At 43.3% G+C, this 19514-nt stretch overlaps 1 protein-coding gene across 2 annotated transcripts in view; it reads right to left on the bottom strand.

Annotated features, from left to right (window-relative positions):
* ATG7 (autophagy related 7) overlaps window positions 1-19514 on the bottom strand; it is a 265019-nt gene that overhangs the window by 13497 nt on the left and 232008 nt on the right. Inside the window, exon 19 of one of the 2 annotated variants that reach the window (XM_073644509.1) lies at window positions 18121-18344. The exons of the other annotated variant lie outside the window; for it this stretch is intronic. Coding sequence (XP_073500610.1) covers window positions 18246-18344 — 99 coding nt within the window. The 3' untranslated portion in view covers window positions 18121-18245. Of the gene's footprint in view, window positions 1-18120; window positions 18345-19514 lie in introns of those variants that run through there. 2 annotated transcript variants of the gene reach the window in all.

Here is a 19514-nt window from a genome sequence, read left to right on the forward strand (position 1 = left end):
CAATGTTTAATTTAGAGGTCTGCTACATATACAATTAATGACAATATAGCCGCGGATGAGAAACAGCCTCATAAAAGTAGGATGTAGAAGAAAATAGAGAGAACAGCAATACTTTCAGACGTATGTTGCACGTCTATACAACCTGTACTGATTAATAAAATCCACGCCCCAAAAAAAGCACCAGCCGGATCTCCTTCCTGGTCTCCAACCTCAAGTAAAAACACACAAGCGTCATTCTCTTTGTGTTCCATTTAAAAAGCCATTTGAGTATCCGGCAACAATGAATGAGGAGGAGAACAATACACCTACAGAGGCTGTTTGCTTTCCCAATTATTAAAAGGGAAGGATAGATTGTCCTGTAATTGACTTGACGTGACTTTTGCCAAAGAAAACATACGAAAATGTCAAGCTGGTCAGTTGGCTCGGAGACTTGATAAACACCTATTGTTTTACTGATGACAATTCCAAGACATGGAACAAGGTGAATGGAACGGACGTTTAAACAAACAAAATCCCAACGTGAAGAAAAGTTTGCTGGTGCTCAGCAGGGTATTATTGGAAAATGATGACTACTCATAAAGCCCCGTTCATATGTTGGCATAAGATCTGGATTTAGGTGGGAAAAGGGCCCCCCATAAAACCAAAGAACACTAAGGACCTGTTCACATGGCAAGTATTACATATAGAAGATTTAAATTAGCACTGGAATCTATGGCACCATTCCAAAGTTGATCCTCAGAATTTTGCCTCAGGTCTGCGCATGGATTTGCCCCTTGACTTATACACTTATGAAACCAGATTAAGCAAGGATTCTGCCATAAAATTAGTTCAATGTATGATATGTCAATTATTGGAGAGGTTTTTAAATCCACGCCTAAGGAATCTGCGCTTATATGAATGGTAATGCAGAGTTACGCTTTCACATAAAGAGAGGCGGTTTGTGGATTATGTCCTTAAAGAGGTTGTTCACTTCTTTAGCATTGATGACCTATCCTTCCGATAGGTCATCAATGTCTAATTGACTGGGGTCCAACACCTGCTGTTATCTGTGTCGGCAGTCGCTGGACGGAAGTACTCACTTGCAGAGCTGGTCGTCTTCTGGTAGTGGCCGAGGCTTGGTACTGCACATCCTTCTTCTATTCAAATCAATAGGCGAATGTGCAGTACCCTGCGGTGTACACTATCAGAAGTTGGCCAGCTCTGCAAGTGAGCACTTTTGGCCGGTAGCAGATCCCAGCTGATCGGCGGGTTGCCAGTTGTTGGACCCCGACCGATCAGACACTGATGACCTATCCTAAGGGTAGGTCATCTATGAAAAATTAGTGGACAACCTCTGTAAATCATGAAAATTTCAGTGTGGAATAAGTACCAAAATCAGGGGAAAAAAAATAAAACAATGAAAACTGAGTGAACGTACTCTGAAAAGTTTTGATAAGCTGACCTTTTTGATGGGTCCTACAACAGACTTTGTATGGACAGAAATATTGGGACATACCTCGTTCTAAGGAGCTCACTAATATCAGTGTGGTCCTGTAATAGGACGCTACTGAAGTAACAAGTCATACCTATTGGATGTGGGATGGACCCTCACTCCCCTTTAAAAACAACGATAACTACAATAAACCTAATTAGTACACAAAACACATGAGTTTGGATGTCGAAATGGGCACAGCTTTATTTAAATCATAGGATTATAACCACCATAGTATGAGTCAGGTGAAGTCCTTAGTCGCAGGGATTCCCCGATACTGTGATATCCCATCTGCCCGACAACTGTAAAGACGTTACCATACCACATCCTTCAAAGTGGCCCCTCTCCCCATAGCAAAGCCTGTTCACCGTCATGACATTTTACAAAATATTGCCTTTAGTTCTTCAGGTGGAGAGAAAGAAAGCGAAGATATAAGAAATTCCATCCCATGATAAAGTCTTCTCCCAGTAAGCAACAGGCACACACACCCTGTGCTCTTCCCTATAATGCAGGATCCCCCTTACTAAAAACTACACCACTATGCAAAGCAAAACTGCAGGTGTGTTATGGGTCCCCCACCCCCAGTCATTTTCCTCCCTTTGCTTAAGGCTCTGGGGGAGTCTTTTCATTAAATTTCTTCCCTCCTAAATATTACACAATTAACAGAGTGGCATGGCTGAAAAGTGGAAAAAGTTTAGGAACAACACCAACTCAGCCATGAAGTGGAGGCCAGGTCAAGATACAGACCATTGTAACGGAGTGCTGAGGGACATAATACTGTATATAAAAGTCACCAATGCACTGCTGACTCCATAACTGCAGCGTTTAACCCTCCTCTGGCATTAGCATTATGCTGTTCCAGCATGCCTGTGCCCCAGTGCTCAAAGCATGGTCTATAAAAGCATGGATGGTTGAATATGGTGTAAACATTTTTTGCCAGGACCACATTCAGACCTGACTTCAACCCCACTGAACACCTTTGAGATGAACAATAACAGAGATCTAACACCAGCATCTGACTTCTTCTGTATGAAGGGGCCAAAATTCTCACAGACACCCTCCAAAATATTGTAGAAAATCGTCCCAGAAGAGTGGAAGCATTTTTGGCTACGAAGGGGGGACCAACTGCATATTCCTGTGTATAGCTTTAGAATGGGAGGTCATAAAAACTCTTAACGTTGTAATGTGCTGACGCCCCAATACTCTTATCCATATAGAGTAATTGATGGAAAAATCCTACCAATTTTGGTGGGATCTAACAACAATCTAGTGAAGCAGTGGCCGAATAGTAGTTTGGAATCTACCAGTAGAACTCATAATGAAAACAGAGTTGGATGTTGAGCCACCAGGTTGTTCTCCGGCAGAAGTGGGAAAACTTACCTTAGTGGGTCTGGTAACGGGCTGGGTGATGGAACCACTGTGCCATGATCTGAGGAGAGCCTGGAGGGTCGTGACTAGGGACCTCACGAAGTCCAACCTCAGATGCATGGTAGCCTGACGATACCGCGATCCAAGAAGGGACGAGGAAGGTGGGACCAGATGCATCTCTGACCTCGGGTGGATGGCAGCTGACCCCCAAGGAACAGGAGGCAGGAACGGCCAGAAATGGTAGATAAGCTGACACCGCTGGTATGGTGACTGGAATGCCAGACACAAGGGCAGGCAGGTACAGGCTGGTGTACAGACAGGCACGACTGGTGTATAGGCAGGGTGGTGCTGCTGGGCACGGCTGATAGGTCCCAGTACTCGTGTCCTGTATACCTGAGACCTAGCAAGCGTGTTAGTAACAGATATACAAAATTGCTCATTCACCCCGCATCAGGTGGAGGTGCCTTAAATATTAAGCGTCTCGCAGCCATTGGTTAGGGACACTTTAGGACGGCGTGCGCTGTCCCTTTGAGAGGACGGGACAGCGTGTGTGCCCCCTAAGCACAGTGCCAGGGGATCTGCGCGCGGTACGCGCACCCCTGGTATCTGCAGCAGAACCAGGAAATGCAAGACGGAGGCCGTGGCGGTGAGTGAGTCGGCGTCTCTGCCGGGGAAGGGAGCAGAAGGCAGAGGTGCCGGCGTTAAGTCTGTCACTTATCTCTTCTAGTCAAATTCTTAAATAATATGGAATATTCATTGATGGCTATTATACAAAAAGCCAAAGCAAAGAATTGGTGAAGAGCTAGACCAAAGGTGGCACCAAGACTTCAGTCTTTCTGTGGGCCATGCATGCACCCTGCTGCTCCATTCAAAGTCCTTGGCATGGAAAGAAACAGCTAAGCACAGCATGACTGATCACCTCTTCAATCAAACTTTGGGTTTTCCTTTTGTAACGAATGGTGTGGTCAGCATTCAACACCTAGCCAGTGGTGTTTTTGGCTGGAATACTCCTTTAATCAATACAACCAACTGATGGCTGCTGGATTAGATATGGTAAGTCAAAACAACACATGATTTCAGATTCTTTGAATCCAGGTTTGTGGAGTGTGACATCAATTTAGCCTGGAGAAGGCTTAAATTATTAACTACAAAAGTATTGAATACATTTGGAAATAGCTATGAAGTTAGAGAACGAGGCTCAGTAATCAACATCTAAAGAAAAATCTGAGCCAAGAAAGAGCTTCAATTATTAACCACTTGGAGAAGACGGGGAGCGGACTTTACATAGGAGAAGATCAATACTAGTACCCTGCTCTATCCAGATCCACTGCCTCGTTTCGCTCTCTGAGGACGTGTGGCATAATTGCATATTGCAGCAGGGGTTGAAGAGTGCCTGCTCTTAAATTCAGCTCACAGTGAAATTCGAGAAGCTTCACAATTATGGAAATAATGGAGACATACGATTACTCTCCAGACAAAACCGATCCTTATCTATTATTTTCGTACAGAAGTCTCTTTTCAGAGTTGGGAGCTTTGGATTACAGTACTCACCACCAACATTATTCAAATAAACCTTATTCATTGCAGATATGATCTGAGGACTGAAGTTTATACTGTGCAAACATCCTGGACTGGAGAAGACTGAGGGTTATCAGAGTTTGCTATGGGGGAGGGTAATCCATCATATTGTCACATCACAGCACCTATGTACAATGGAGGTGTGTGTACAAGTCACAGTATTATTATACACAGTCCTCCACATAAGAGGGAAATATTGACTATGGCCAGGATAGTCCCATATTTCTGGCAAGCAGGAACATTTTAGTTGAGTTTGCACCAGCCACAGATGCCACCATACGAACAAAAGTTAGCTCAAAATGCTCCCATAGGGGTATTTTTTGCTTTTTATTAAAAAAAAAAAAAACACATTAAAAATAAAAGCACATATCATGGCACAAAAATAGCATGCTCCATTCTCAGTCACTTCCAAAACAGCATGCGCCAACTACAGATGTTCACAGAGGAGGATATAGATCAGATTTTGTCAAATGGATACCACCAAAACAAGCTTCTCCAGCCAAAGATGCAACAAAAAGAAAAGGCAGTCATAAAAGTTATTTGAAAGTGGTTATCTAGGACTATTTAAATTTTTTTTTGCTAAAGGCCTAGGAACAGGCAGGTAGATGCTAACTTGTGCCCGGCGCCGATCTCTGCCAGCACAGACTGTCCCTAACAGCGATACAGCGGATTCTGCTGATGTCAAGTCAAAAGAGCAGTGGCTTCTCTTCCGCTTTGCTGATGGGGGGTGACTGCCAACGACATGCTGATTGGCAGCCAGCTCCCTCTGCCTAACTGCGGGGAGTTGGCTGTCAAGCAGCATGATGTCGACAGTCATGCCCTCTCGGCAGAGCAGTCCAGAAGAAGAAGAGCTGCTCTGTTGACATGGAGCAGCAGATTCGCCGGCAGGAGCGGTCAGTGAATGATCTGAGCCTGCGACCCATATCTGCAACTACCTGTCTGTTTTTAAGCCCATAGTATAAAAAAAAAAAAAAATCAATCCTGGGCAACTTTTTTAAATAGGCGCCAGACAAAAAAGCCCCTCAAAGCGGTACATCAGCCACTGACTTCCTAGGCAGTATTAACCACAGATGCCCGCTCTATCGGACCTGCTTATTAATGCTTTCTGGCGGTGCACCACTTGTCTCCATTATTACATGTTCCTTAGCGCTAGCTGTGCCCTGATGACAGCATTTACTAATGACACTTCGATGTAAAACCTCACTCGTGTAGAAATGGCATCTGGCTAAAAGTTTTTTGTTTTTTTTTAAGATGGTCTGAGGATTTAAGACCATATTCACACTATGCTTTTGCTGGATGTTCAAGAGTTCAACCTGAATACCCCTAAAACTGGGATTCAGATGAACCTCCGACAGACCCAAAGACGGCATTGACTTGAACGGTGTTGACGTGTATGCTGTTGGTGTTTTTGTTTCCTTTGCAGATGGGCACGAAAACGTAATAGACCACGTTTTAATGATCTGAAAACATGGACACTTTCAGATAAAAACACAGTGTCCTTTTGAACTCCATTTGTGTCATTGCGGTCTATGGTCCTCTTGGGGATTTGTCTGCACTTTATTTTTTAGGGAATCCTCAAATGCATTGCAGATCAGTGTGAACAGGTGCATTAACAAACACTGTGTAAGTGGTGCACTGTAAGGCGGACAGAAAACATGTTATTTTATGTTCAGTGGCAGACCTGTAGATAGCAATCAAAGAAATTGTCACCCCGCCCCAAGATGGTGATTGATAAGTTCAACGGAGAGAAACTACAAATGTTTAACTTCCCACATTATGAAATTTTGATAACCATCTTCTAGTTTATTAAAGACTGATGAAAGCCCACATTCCTGCAAAACGTACATTAAATACCTTACTTGGATATGTACTCTACAAACTAGCAAAAACCTTTTGGCATGTGGTGGAGGACAGGAACCCAGCCTTGCTGGGAAATGGTGACTGATGTCCCTCTCCTACTAGAAGGCCCTTTCAACTACATGAACATTATAGGGTCCATCTAAAAGTGGCCATGAATGCCATTATATTTTCTATATCCAGTACTACAAAGACCTGCTAAAAACAGTCTTCACAGATATCTATTTTGGACATTAAATTAGACGCTCATGACCGACCTTCAGCTTCATTTCATCCCAGATCAGTGGTGTTTGGACCAAGTGACAGCTCCATCTTTCAATTGAAGTTTACCTGATTCTAACACAGCATGAAAAGTGGATTGTTTGTTTAGACCCTTAAAGGAAATGACTGATGTATAATACATTAAAGAAAATGAAATCTGATCCCAGACCACCTAGGAAGAAGAACTTGCCAGTAAAATATATGAACTTTATGGAGTTTGTCAGACAGACAGAACTGAAAATGTCAAATTACCAAAGACTCCACCATTTATCTAAGATCAGCCCAAAATAGAAACTATAAACCTTTCACAATGTATTTTCATATTACATTGTCTTTCTTTTAGCCATTGATCAGATTATGTGTTAAAGTCCAAACCGCCTGTGTTCAGGCCCCATACACATCAAACTAATGTCGGCTGAACCCCCCAAATATCGAGAGGTTCTGTCGACACTCAAATGTGTATAGGGGCACTGGCCAACTGATCATTGGGAGAGATGTCGATCAGACATGTCCGATATCAGACTGCCGATTGCATTGTTCTCCTGGAGATAAACCGCCGGCCGACAAGGCAAGCAGCAGCTTTCTCAGAGAACACAGGAGCACACGACCTGAACGAGCGCTCCGGTGTATGGAAGAGTTAGCCGAGATGGGTCTTGGCGAAATGATTAGCTGAAGCATCGTTAGGCCGACAGCCATCTAATGTGTATGGCCAGTTTTAACAAATCGGTTCCCATGCAGTAGTCAAACAATCTGAATTCTCCTTCCAGATAGTGATCATCCAAGCCTAAAAAAGTTTGGCAGCATCTTAAAAAAAAACATGCAAGTATGATTGGAGGTCCATCATGCAATACATTGTGTATTGGGTTGCAGAGGCCTTTTCTCAATATATAACCCCTTAAAGAGGACTTTTCGCCAAATTATTCAGGTTGAACTGGACACACAATGTTACAGTGGATGCAGAGAGGAATAAAACTTTTTTTTTTGTTTCAATGACGCCTCTCCATTGCGGAGATATTAGCAATCAAATATTTGGCACTCAATGAGTTAACATTAGTGAGTGTTATAACTTATACAGAATGAAGAAGTGCACACCCCCAAGGAAAAGAATCGAATGATATGAAAAATTTGGTGAAATGTCCTCTCTGATGACTAGGCCAAACAAGCCAATTTTTTTTTTTCGGTTTAGGCCTCTCCTCTTTTCGGCAGCCATCATTTTTTTTCATTGACGTGGCTGTGTTAGACTATATCTTATGAGGTACAAATTGTATTATTCTTTATTGTTGTTTTGGGGCAAATATAAAATTTCACCTGGAGTTCATATACATTTTATTTGAGCGCAAATATAGAAAAAAAAGCTATTTTTGGTTTCGTTTTTTGTATGAATATTTAACTGTTCACATTTCACACCAAATATCCTATTAAATGACTTCTACAGATTATTACAGTCAGGTGGATAACTAACGTGTAGGTTTTTTGCTACATGTAGTAAAATGTATTTTATATGAAACAAAATCAGCTTTTTTGCAGTGGGGAACTTTATACTACTTTTTATTATTTTTTTAAGATGTTTTATATGTGTATATACAGTACAGACCAAAAGTTTGGACACACCTTCTCATTTAAAGATTTTTCTGTATTTTCATGACTTTGAAAAATGTACATTCACACTGAAGGCATCAAAACTATGAATTAACACATGTGGAATTATATACTTAACAAAAAAGTGTGAAACAAATGAAAATATGTCTTATATTCTAGGTTCTTCAAAGTAGCCACCTTTTGCTTTGATGACTGCTTTGCACACTCTTGGCATTCTCTTGATGAGCTTCAAGAGGTAGTCACCGGAAATGATTTTCACTTCACAATTGTGCCCTGTCAGGTTTAATAAGTAGGATTTCTTGCCTTATAAATGGGGTTGGGACCATCAGTTGTGTTGTGCAGAAGTCAGGTGGATACACAGCTGATAGTCCTACTGAATAGACTGTTAAAATTTGTATTATGGCAAGAAAAAAGCAGCTAAGTAAAGAAAAACGAGTGGCCATCATTACTTTAAGAAATGAAGGTCAATCAGTCCTAAAAATTGGGCAAACTTTGAATGCGTCCCCAAGTGCAGATGCCAAAACCATCAAGCGCTACAAAGAAACTGACTCACATGAGGACCGCTCCAGGAAAGGAAGACCAAGAGTCACCTCTGCTTCTGAGGATAAGTTTATCCGAGTCACCAGCCTCAGAAATCGCAGGTTAACAGCAGCTCAGATTAGAGACCAGGTCAATACCACACAGAGTTCTAGCAGCAGACACATCTCTACAACAACTGTTAAGAGGAGACTTTGTGCAGCAGGCCTTCATGGTAAAATATCTGTTAGGAAACCACTGCTAAGGACAGGCAACAAGCAGAAGAGACTTGTTTGGGCTAAAGAACACAAGGAATGGACATTAGACCAGTGGAAATCTGTGCTTTGGTCTGATGAGTCCAAATTTGAGATCTTTGGTTCAAACTACCGTGTCTTTGTGCGACGCAGAAAAGGTGAACGGATGGACTCTACATGCCTGGTTCCCACCGTGAAGCATGGAGGAGGAGGTGTGATGGTGTGGGGGTGCTTTTCTGGTGACACTGTTGGGGATTTATTCAAAATTGAAGGCATACTGAACCAGCATGGCTACCACAGCATCTTGCAGCGGCATGCTATTCCATCCGGTTTGCGTTTAGTTGGACCATCATTTATTTTTCAACAGGACAATGACCCCAAACACACCTCCAGGCTGTGTAAGGGCTATTTGACCAAGAAGGAGAGTGATGGGGTTCTACGCCAGATGACCTGGCCTCCACAGTCACCAGACCTGAACCCAATCGAGATGGTTTGGGGTGAGCCGGACCACAGAGTGAAGGTAAAAGGGCCCACAAGTGCTAAGCATCTCTGGGAACTCCTTCAAGATTGTTGGAAGACCATTTCCGGTGACTACCTCTTGAAGCTCATCAAGAGAATGCCAAGAGTGTGCAAAGCAGTCATCCAAGCAAAAGGTGGCTACTTTGAAGAACCTAGAATATAAGACATATTTTCAGTTGTTTCACACTTTTTGTTAAGTATATAATTCCACATGTGTTAATTCATAGTTTTGATGCCTTCATTGTGAATGTACAATTTTCAAAGTCATGAAAATACAGAAAAATCTTTAAATGAGAATGTGTGTCCAAACTTTTGGTCTGTACTGTATATATATTTTTTTTAAATGGTTTGTTCCCCAAAAGATCATCAAAAAACATTTTTTTTTCATTTACTGATCATTTTTTTCCACTGTAACTGGGGCATCCAGAGAAGCCACAATTCCAGGGGAAACCAGCCCACTGGATTAACTACGTGTCACTGGCAGAACTGATATGGTTCTGATAGGACCCAGCTGCTCTGCAATGCTGGCATACACCTGGTGATCATCTGATCGCCAGGTCCTACAGGAGCATCAGCAGTGCCAATCCATCTATCCACTACATAGCACTCATTGAGTCCTGTATAGCCGGTGTAGCTGTAGCTTCAACCCCATGCCTTGATTTTACATTGGCTCAAAGAGTTACAGCTCTGAACCAAGCGCTATATATTTACTGCTTGTTCATCATGGGGTTAAAACTACTTTATTAAGTATAGGAAGAAACTTATCTCTGGAATCAACTACTGTGCAAGTATTTCAACTAGATAGCCCCATACACATTAGATGGATGTCGGCCAAACGATGCTTTGACCGGCAGCCATCTCGGCCAGCTCTCCAATACGCTCTCAGCTCTCTCATACGCTTTCCTATGCTTTCTATGAGAAAGCCGCCGACAGACACCTCTGTCGGAGTCCTATCTCTGGGAGAACAAAGCGTTCGGCAGTCCGAAATCAGACACTCCCGTTCGACATCTTCACCAACAATCAGATGACCGGTGCACCCATACACAGAGTGTTGATCGAACCCGACAATATCAGAGGGTGCGGCCGTCATTAATCTAATGTGTATGGGGGCTTAACATTTTATATTGGGTACAGCTGATGATAGGCTCCCTTTTACAGTACGACCACCACCTTTAAGGCATCTTTTACAGCAGTGGTCGGCAAACTTTTTTGCACCAGGGACCGGCTTTAAGCAAGACCAGTTTTCAATGGCCCGGTGGGGGTGGGGGCGGGGCTTTGGTCATATGTGGGTGGGGTTATGGAGGGGTGGAGCTTAGTGCATACTTATCATATAATTATGACATTTATAATGAGAATGTGATTCAACTTACCATAGGTTCAGAATGAGTGGGAGCACCAGGCTTGTTTCCCTGGATCAGTGGGAGCACTGGGCTTGTTTTCCTAGGTCCCATCTGATGATGATGACCACTACTGCTGCTACTGGACACAGCCACTGCTGCTATGAATTTTCACTGTTATTTGCTTTTTTCACTTTAACCAGAAAATCTGCTGCTGGGCCGCATGACACCAGAACACAGCTACAGGAGTCATAAGGGTGGGACACCTGACGTCATATCTAGCTGCCCATTAGCATCCAGAGCCCCTCCCCCTCCAACTCACAGCTAGCCGGAGGGGAAGGAGCGCTGGACACACATGACCTGCTTGTCCCTGCTCCTGCCTGAGAACATTCTGCGAGTAGGGCCGCATGGCTAATTATCTATTCACTGCCAGTCCCTCCTCCTCTTTTCTTATAGGCTACTGATCACATGCTGGCTTTCTCCCTGCTGATCCTCTACAACTGTCAGCGGCGCCGCGGACCGGCTGAAAAACCCCAACGGCCCGGTCCTGGTCCGCGGACCGGCGGTTGGGGACCTCTGTTTTACAGGATTCTAGTACGCTGTAAGTCCCCAATCCACTCTGCATTGCACAAAAAATACCTCTTATTAATACTCCATACGATGTGGTCCGATTGGCATCGCTGTTCTTGCTTCGGCGCCTCCTCTCTCATCACAATTGCCTTCCTTCTGCTTGCATCATCCACACACTGTCCCCCAATCGTGCTCCTGCGCAGGAATACTTCGCTTTGCCCTGCTGAGGCCAGAGCAAAGTACTATAATGTGAATGCACCAGGAAAGGCTAGAGAGCGGAGATGACCCGGAAGTAAAGTCTGTGCACTACAGTACTTTGCCCTCAGCAGGGCAGAGAGAAGTGCACTTGCACAGGAGCGCGATTGGAAAGCAGGGAATGAAGTACTTTCCAACGAGAGAGGAGGCAGCACCGAAGCAAGACCAGCGAAACCCATTGGACAGCACCGTGTCATATGGGGGGATAATAAAAGGTATTTTTTGTGCTATGCAGAGGTGATTGGTGACTTACTAGAACACTGTAAAAGAGGCCATAAAAGTGGTGGCCATAATGTATATAGAGAAAACCTGGTGATAGGTTCCCCTTAACCAAACTACAGTTGATTTAAGCAGATTTGAAATTTGGCTCAGCACTGTTGTGTCACCCACATGTTAAGAAACAGGCCTCATCTGATACACAGTAATTATCACCTAATATTATGCTACAAATTAACACAAGTACAAGTTTAGAGCCCACTATTCTTAGATTAAAACACAGCTGTACAGAACGGTAGGCAAATCTGCTGCAAAACAACTCAACAGGGCTCAGAAAGTGGCAAAAATTTGGTCCCCGTTACCAAAACTACTAGTACCCAAGTTTTCTATTTCTTGACCTAAGTAAAATAAAATGAGGTATAGCCAAGTAGATGGTATTGAGTCAGACATCTTTGAAAGACAGAGTCTGATCTGCCTTCCCATTGGATTTTAGTAAGGGAGGTTTGCTTAAAGGGGTTGTCCGCTGATTGGGTGCCAAGCACCATGTGTCATTCCACAGCATCACAGCCCCAGGACCACGAGTGCCAGTACGGGAAATGAGTATAGGTTTTTATTTTATCTGGGCCAAACATTTAGCTCAAGAAGGGGTTGTCCTAGTAGTCGACAACCCCTTTAAGGAATAAGTCAGTATTTAGTACCCCATACTAACGATATGTCAAGTCCCAGATAGAGTAAAGGTACTCTAGACCTCCAGCACTATGGCTAGTCTCCGTAATCCCAGAAGAAACCCCATAGATAGAACAGCAAATTTTCTGGCACTTCCAGCATTGTGTAGAGAACAGCTTCCAGTCATCACTTGTATGTGGGATGAAACGAGACGGATTTTTTCTACAACAGCTGCCATCCATTTATACGTTTTTTAGGTTGTGCAATGGATCAGCTCTAACACCCGGTCACAGTTAATGGGTCTGTGGTGAATATATTCATTATAGCTGTGAATCTCCCAGAAATCCCTAATAAATCCTTTTTCTTATTTTCCCCACTTATGTCCTCCCTCCAGGGCTTGTGAGTACACACTTAGCCTTGGGTTGTTGAGGTCTGTATCACTCGCCTCCCCCTTTACAGATCGTGTGGATACAACTTGTTCACTCGGCAGAAACCTGCGCAGCCTTTCTATTCATTAAATGTTGGCTCAGATGTGCACTTTTCTGCCTAATGGACTTGGAAAATGGATGCAAGGGTATGAATTGCAAAAGCCACTTAATGCTCCTCTTTCTTGCCACGGCCCTTACCAAAAATAGCAAATTTTAGCGTGTGGTAATCTGCTGTTAGCAGAAGCACATCTCTAAAGAAGTAACCTTAAAGGAGACGTACCAATATAAATGGATTGTTTCTACAGTGTTCGCAAACAAAAAAAACATCATAGACATAAAAACTAATGATAAGCAACTCGGAAATGGCTAAGCGCTAGAAAAGGGGAGAATCACTTCGCAGAACTCCGGTCCACCGGCCATATCGGTCATCTGTGACCACTGGATGGGAGGCCCAGCAAATCTCCTTAGATCCCGGCTCGTCTTTAGATTAGCCAACCAATATGATCATTGTGGAATAACGCACACATGACGTCACACCAGCCCAGCTAATCAAAGGAAAATCTGGGAATGCCTGGAGGTAAGGAGATACAGTATACAGGGCTCCCATACAGCGACCATCGATGGACCAGAGTCCTGCGATCGATTCTCCCATCACTACTGAGCTCTATATGGGTTTTAATATTTCAATCTAGTCAATGTTAATTGGCCAAACCTGTTAAATGGGTCATGCAGACCCTCTCTTCCGCCCAATCTGATGCCTGTCCAACACCTAGTGAGGATCCTATCAATTAAAAAAGGCCAAATACACAACATGTCCAATGTCAGATTGGGTGGGAGAGAGAGGCATTACACAAGCTCTTTGAACATGTCCCATTGTCTTCTTTATACATGATCATACAGATCCTCTCCATTGGCTCAATGTTATATTAGCCATCAAGAAACCACCATAGATGAAAATCCTGGTCAAGATTCAAAAGTCCTTATAATATTCAGTAATGAGCATGTGTTTAGAAAGAGCGCTGAGCGGCACCTTGAAATATAGACCTAGGAAAATGCAGAACAGCTAGATTTAATAGGTGGTAATATACCAATGCAACAGATTGTGGTCTAAAATTGGTCTGGTCCACATTACAGCCAAGTCCTTGACCACTGATCTTCCAGGGATCAGGGTTGATGGATAGAACTGGAGCACCGTTTGCTTACAAAAAGCTTTGTGAATGTGGACAAGGGATTTTGTCCACAGTGATCTATGTATGCATCCATCACCCATTGATGAGGAATCAATAGTATGGCATCAATGGCATGTGACATGTGTAAACAATCTTTTTTTTCTCAAAAGATAATCGTCCCAAAGATTTGGTTTGGATTCAAGGGTCAAAATTGCAAAAGATTGGGACTCAAGGAGTCCAAATTGCAAAATCAATATTCAACTTTCGGACTAAATAGGACAGTCATTCTCAATATGATCAAGGAACCATTTAAAGGGAACCTGTCCCAAGTTTTATGCCTTATAAACAATGCCCAGGATGTAAACGGGGTTCCTACAACTCATAGGTGCCTCTGCATACCTCTGAAGAAGTAATTTATGTATGTCCCTCACTGCATGCGCTGCCCTGGTCCCTTCAAACGCCACCTCGTCTAGCTTGGTGGAAGTGGATGACGTCTCCTACGTCATCTACACAGTGCTCGAAATTCCGCACATGCGCAGTGGAATAAGAGACCGGCAGAGCAAAGTCATGTAATGCGCAGGCTTCACTTCTACATCACCAGCTCCCTGGCTATTCAATAAGACAGAGTTAGTCCTTTGGGCAGGTGTGGGACTTTGAGCACTGTGTGGATGATGTAGGAGACGTCAACCATTTCCATCAAAATACTAGAGGCGGCATTTGAATGGACTGTTGCAGCACTGAGCTTGATCTGGATTCGACCATCGGACTGTGTAATTTGAATGCAGCGTGGGACATGAGACTTTTCCGGAGCTATGCAGGGGCAACTAGGAGTGTATAAAGGGGTTGTAGAAACCCTGTTTACATGCTTTTAAAAGGTGATGAGCATGGTTTACAAGATATAAAACTGGTTACAGGTTTCCTTTAAAATTGATCCACTCTCCAAGAATTAAATAAAAATGCTAAAATGAAAAACAAAACAAAATAATTCAATACTTTGAACTTTAGGACACGGTCCCTTTAAAAGGGGTTCTCTCAACTTTTGCTCAGGAGTGCATCGCTCCCGGCCTCCTGCTCTGCAGTGGATGGTGAATTCCTGAAGATTGACGGTTCGGACTAGATGTATGGTTGTGCCGCTGAACTATGCTCTCTCCCAGGTTGCTATCAGAGGTAGCTTTGCCTCTGAAACACGGAAGAAGAGCAGGAGCACTGAGGCTGGATCTAGGAATCCGGATAGTTTCAGAATGATATAGAGCCTGCTGGCGGCGTGCGCTCCTTACCTAGGTAACCAGCCACTCTATAACTGCAGGATGGCAGGTGAACTAGGAAGCGAGCTGTATACAGTGGAATTAAAAATCGCTCTGTTTTTGAGAACACAAGAGGATTTTTTATTAAAAGGTAAATTGCAAAGTTGCTTGTTTTTACAAGTTCTGAAATTTTAACCACTTGAGACGGCCCCTTTAAAGTTCAGGAAATCACAAGTCACTCATTTTTGGTTAGAGCAGTGAAGATCATGAAGACAAATTGGCAGTACAGTGCTGAACGTTCTTGGAAGTTGCAATATTCTGTTTTTATTTCTACAGTTTTCGAATCTTCATGGGGCTATTTAATAGAACTTACCCGCAACCACTTAAAAAAAATATATTGCACCTTCAGAATCACTTTGGTTATTCATTTTTCAAAATATGTTTTTGCAAATCACAAGCTGCTCCTAAATCTAATAGCATCTATTTTTTCCTTCTTAACTCCCTCTAGAATCCCCCGCTAACCCAAATGCTGTGTAGCTGGTCTTTTTCCCCTGAATGAATACACAGACTGTATTTTGTGCAGACCATGGTTCAGTAATTTTCCAGGCTCCAACTAGATTGAATACAGTTCTGAAATCCCTTTCAGACACCAAATAGATTTTTATGTTAAAATATTGAAAAATTATTAAAGGAAATCACACACACTGTGTGCACAATTATTAAGTAATTTGTATTTTTGATGATTAATTTTATCATTGAACATCTACAGAGCAGTTGGTCAATCCAAAATATTTACCCCTTTCTGACATAGGGCGTAATAATACGTACCTACGCCCTGGGCCTTATTGACCAGGTCCGTATTATTATGCCCTACCTTTAATGCGAGTCGCGGTGATCACATTAACTTTCCACGCCATCTTACTTTAGGGTAGATGGCGTCGTCATCTTGGGGGGTGTCGCTCCACCTTCCCCCCGCAACTAAAATCACTTGACTGTGCTGTGACCTACCTGTGACCGCTCTGCATCTCCTCACAGTTGCTGAGGATTTGTACAGGGCGGTCACACTGCTGATCTCTCCTGTGCTGGGCCTTGTGGTGCCACAGATGCCTGAGATACTCAACTTTGCGCCACCTCCAAGCGTGCATCCAGCAGCCGTCGAGCGTTGATCAGTGAAGCAAATCACAGATCAGTACTCGACTCAATGTTTTACGTTTTTTTCCCATTGATTTTTTTTTTTGTACAGGGCGGTCACGCTGTCTGAACGTGCGCCAAGCTAGGCCTTGTGGTCCCACAGATACCTGTAGATACCTATAAGATCCCAGGTACGTTCAGCTGTATCACATCTAATGTAGTGTATTTAATTATATGTACCAAATGTTCAGCTGGGGGTCTTTATGTAGGGGAGACAGGACAAAAACAAGGCTGAATCATCATCGCCACACAATAAAAGAAAAAAGAATAGATCTGCCTGTAGCCAAGCATTTTTGTTCCCCTGATCACAGCATAAAAGACATGAAATTACTGGTATTAAACGGTAACTTCAAATCTCAAAGAGAATGAAGAATCTCAGAATATAAACTGATGGTGACCTTTAACACTTTCAGAGCAGGAATGAATGTGTCGCATGGATTTATGTCATTCTACATCAACTAAGGAATGTGCTCCTCAGACTCTCAGACCTGTGAGGCCATCACAACACTGGACCTAGTCACAGGACAATAAAACCTTCACACTCCTTATCTATTAACTGCTAAAATATTTATAGCCAGAACTGTTTATCTCTTCCATAATAACTCTGCTTTTAATCACCTGTCTTACCTATTGCATTTTTTGTGTGTCTTATTGTGTATAAATATGTGATTCTTCATATTTTGCGGTATACTATACCTGATGAAGAGACCTGAGTAGTCTCGAAAGCTTGCAATTTGTTACCATCTTTTCAGTTAGCCATTAAAACGTATCAACCACTGCGGACTCTCAAATCTAAATATTTTTCTATGTACTGGCTAACACGGTACAAGAATATATATTTTCCCTATAACAGATACCTGTGACACCCCAATCGCTGCTTCTGCTGCAACAGAAGACATCAGACAGAAGAAAGAAGACAAGACAACTGTAAGTAGATTTTTTTTCTCACCCCTTCCCACCCCCCTTTCCTGCCACCGAGTGCTGATCAGTACTTGATCGCTTGATTTTGGGAAGTTTTTTTTTCATGTGTCCTGCAGCGGCCAAGCGCTGATCAGTGACTACATCACTGATCAACATCTGTGCTTGCTGTTTTCCAGGACTTTTTTTGACCCTGCCTCCCTTCCTGTCTGCACCACCTCCGTTCATGCATCCAGCACCCCCAAGTGTTGATCGGTGACGCAAATCACCGAATAGCACTCGTGCTCGCGGTTTTACACTTTTTTTTTTCCACTGACTTTTTTTTGTACAGGGGGATCACACTGTCAGATTGGGCGCTGTTCTGGGCCTTGCGGGGCCACAGAAGCCTGTGACACCACAATCGCTGCTCCTGCTGCGACACAAGATATTAGACAGAAGACATCAGACAAAATAAAGAAGACAAGACAACTGTAAGTAGATTATTTGATCCCTTCTCATCCACCCAAATCCCCTTCTTCCTCCATCCCCACCCCTCTGTTCTGCCACAGAGCGCTGATCAGTACTTGATCGCACTTGACTCAACATTTGGCAGTTTTTTTTCGTGCATCCTGCAGTGGCTGAGCGCTGATCAGTGACCGCAGATCACTGATCCGCACTCGTGCTCGCTATTTTACACTTTTTTTTTCCAACTCTCTTTGCACCATCTCCGTGCGCACATCCAACAGCTGCCGAGCAGTGATCGGTGACGCAGCTCACTGATCCGCACTCGTGCTCGCTGTTTGCACCACCTCTGGCTGCCTTTTTTTTAAATCTTATTTCACAAAAATATCACATAATTTTCCGGGGGCGAGGTCCAGACGGGGTCATTAATGGGGGACTCTGGTTCATCTTCTGTCCTGGGGCGTCTGCGTGGCGGTTCAGCAGCACCTGAGGATAAAGAGGAGGACGACGACAAGTCAGAAAAATAAAGAAAGGTGGGATCCTCTCCCTCACTGTCAGTGTCGGAGGCGAGGAAATCGTATGCCTCCTCTACTGAATAGCGGGTTTGGGACGAGCAGGATGTTTTTTTTTTGTACAGGTGCTTCTCACAAAATTTGAATTTCATCAAAAAGTTAATTTATTTCAGTTCTTCAGTACAAAAAGTGAAACTCCTATATTATATAGAGTCATTATACACAGAGTGATCACAGAGTGTTTATTTCTGTTAATGTTGATGATTATGGATTACAGCCAATGAAAACAGGTCCTTGCTAAAAAAAGATGGCAGTTCACAGAGTGCTGTATCCAAGCATATTAATGGAAAGTTAATATTAATATTAATGAAAGCACCCCCCATTAATGACCCCGTATGGACCTCGCTCCCCGAAAATTATGAGTCACTGATTCCTGATTTTGTAGTGGAATCAGGAATCAAGTTTGACACCACCGGCCTCACAGAAACAGACTTTTTCAAAGTCATTCTCTGAGGATTTTGTAAACCTCATGGTGGGCCAAACTAATTTTTACGCTCATCAAGTTTTGGCAGAAAACCACTCTTCATCATTTTCTAACTGGTCTCCTGTAGATGCAGTAGAAATGATGACATTTTGGGGCCTGGTCCTTCATATGGGGAGCCTGAATAATCCAGAAGTTCGGCAATACTGGAGTGTTGACGTTTTGTATAACACTCCAGTGTTTCGAATGGTCATGACCTGGACACGTTTTGAGGCCATCCAAAAGTTCTTGCATTACAACGATAATGCACGGTGTCCTGCATGAGATGGCCCCAACTTTGATCGTCTTTTCAAAGTTCGGCCGATTATCGAGCACTTCAACAACAAGTTTGCTGAGGTGTATGTGTCCCAAAGGGACATCTGCGTGGATGAGTCCCTAGTTCATTTTAAGGGGAGGCTTGGATTCCGGCAGTACCTGCCCAGTAAGAGGGCCAGGTACGGAATTAAGCTGTATAAACTGTGTGAGAGTACCTTAGGGTACACTCACAAGTTTAGTGTTTATGAAGGCAAGGACTCCCGGATTGAACCTCCTGAATGCCCCCCCCTCTTCTGGGAGTGGGAAAATTGTGTGGGATTTGGTGCACCCCCTGCTGGATAAACGTTA

Source organism: Phyllobates terribilis, unplaced genomic scaffold, assembly GCF_046119375.1.
Source record: "Phyllobates terribilis strain yellow unplaced genomic scaffold, ASM4611937v1 Scaffold_8__6_contigs__length_399053987, whole genome shotgun sequence".
Classification (NCBI taxonomy): domain Eukaryota; kingdom Metazoa; phylum Chordata; class Amphibia; order Anura; family Dendrobatidae; genus Phyllobates; species Phyllobates terribilis.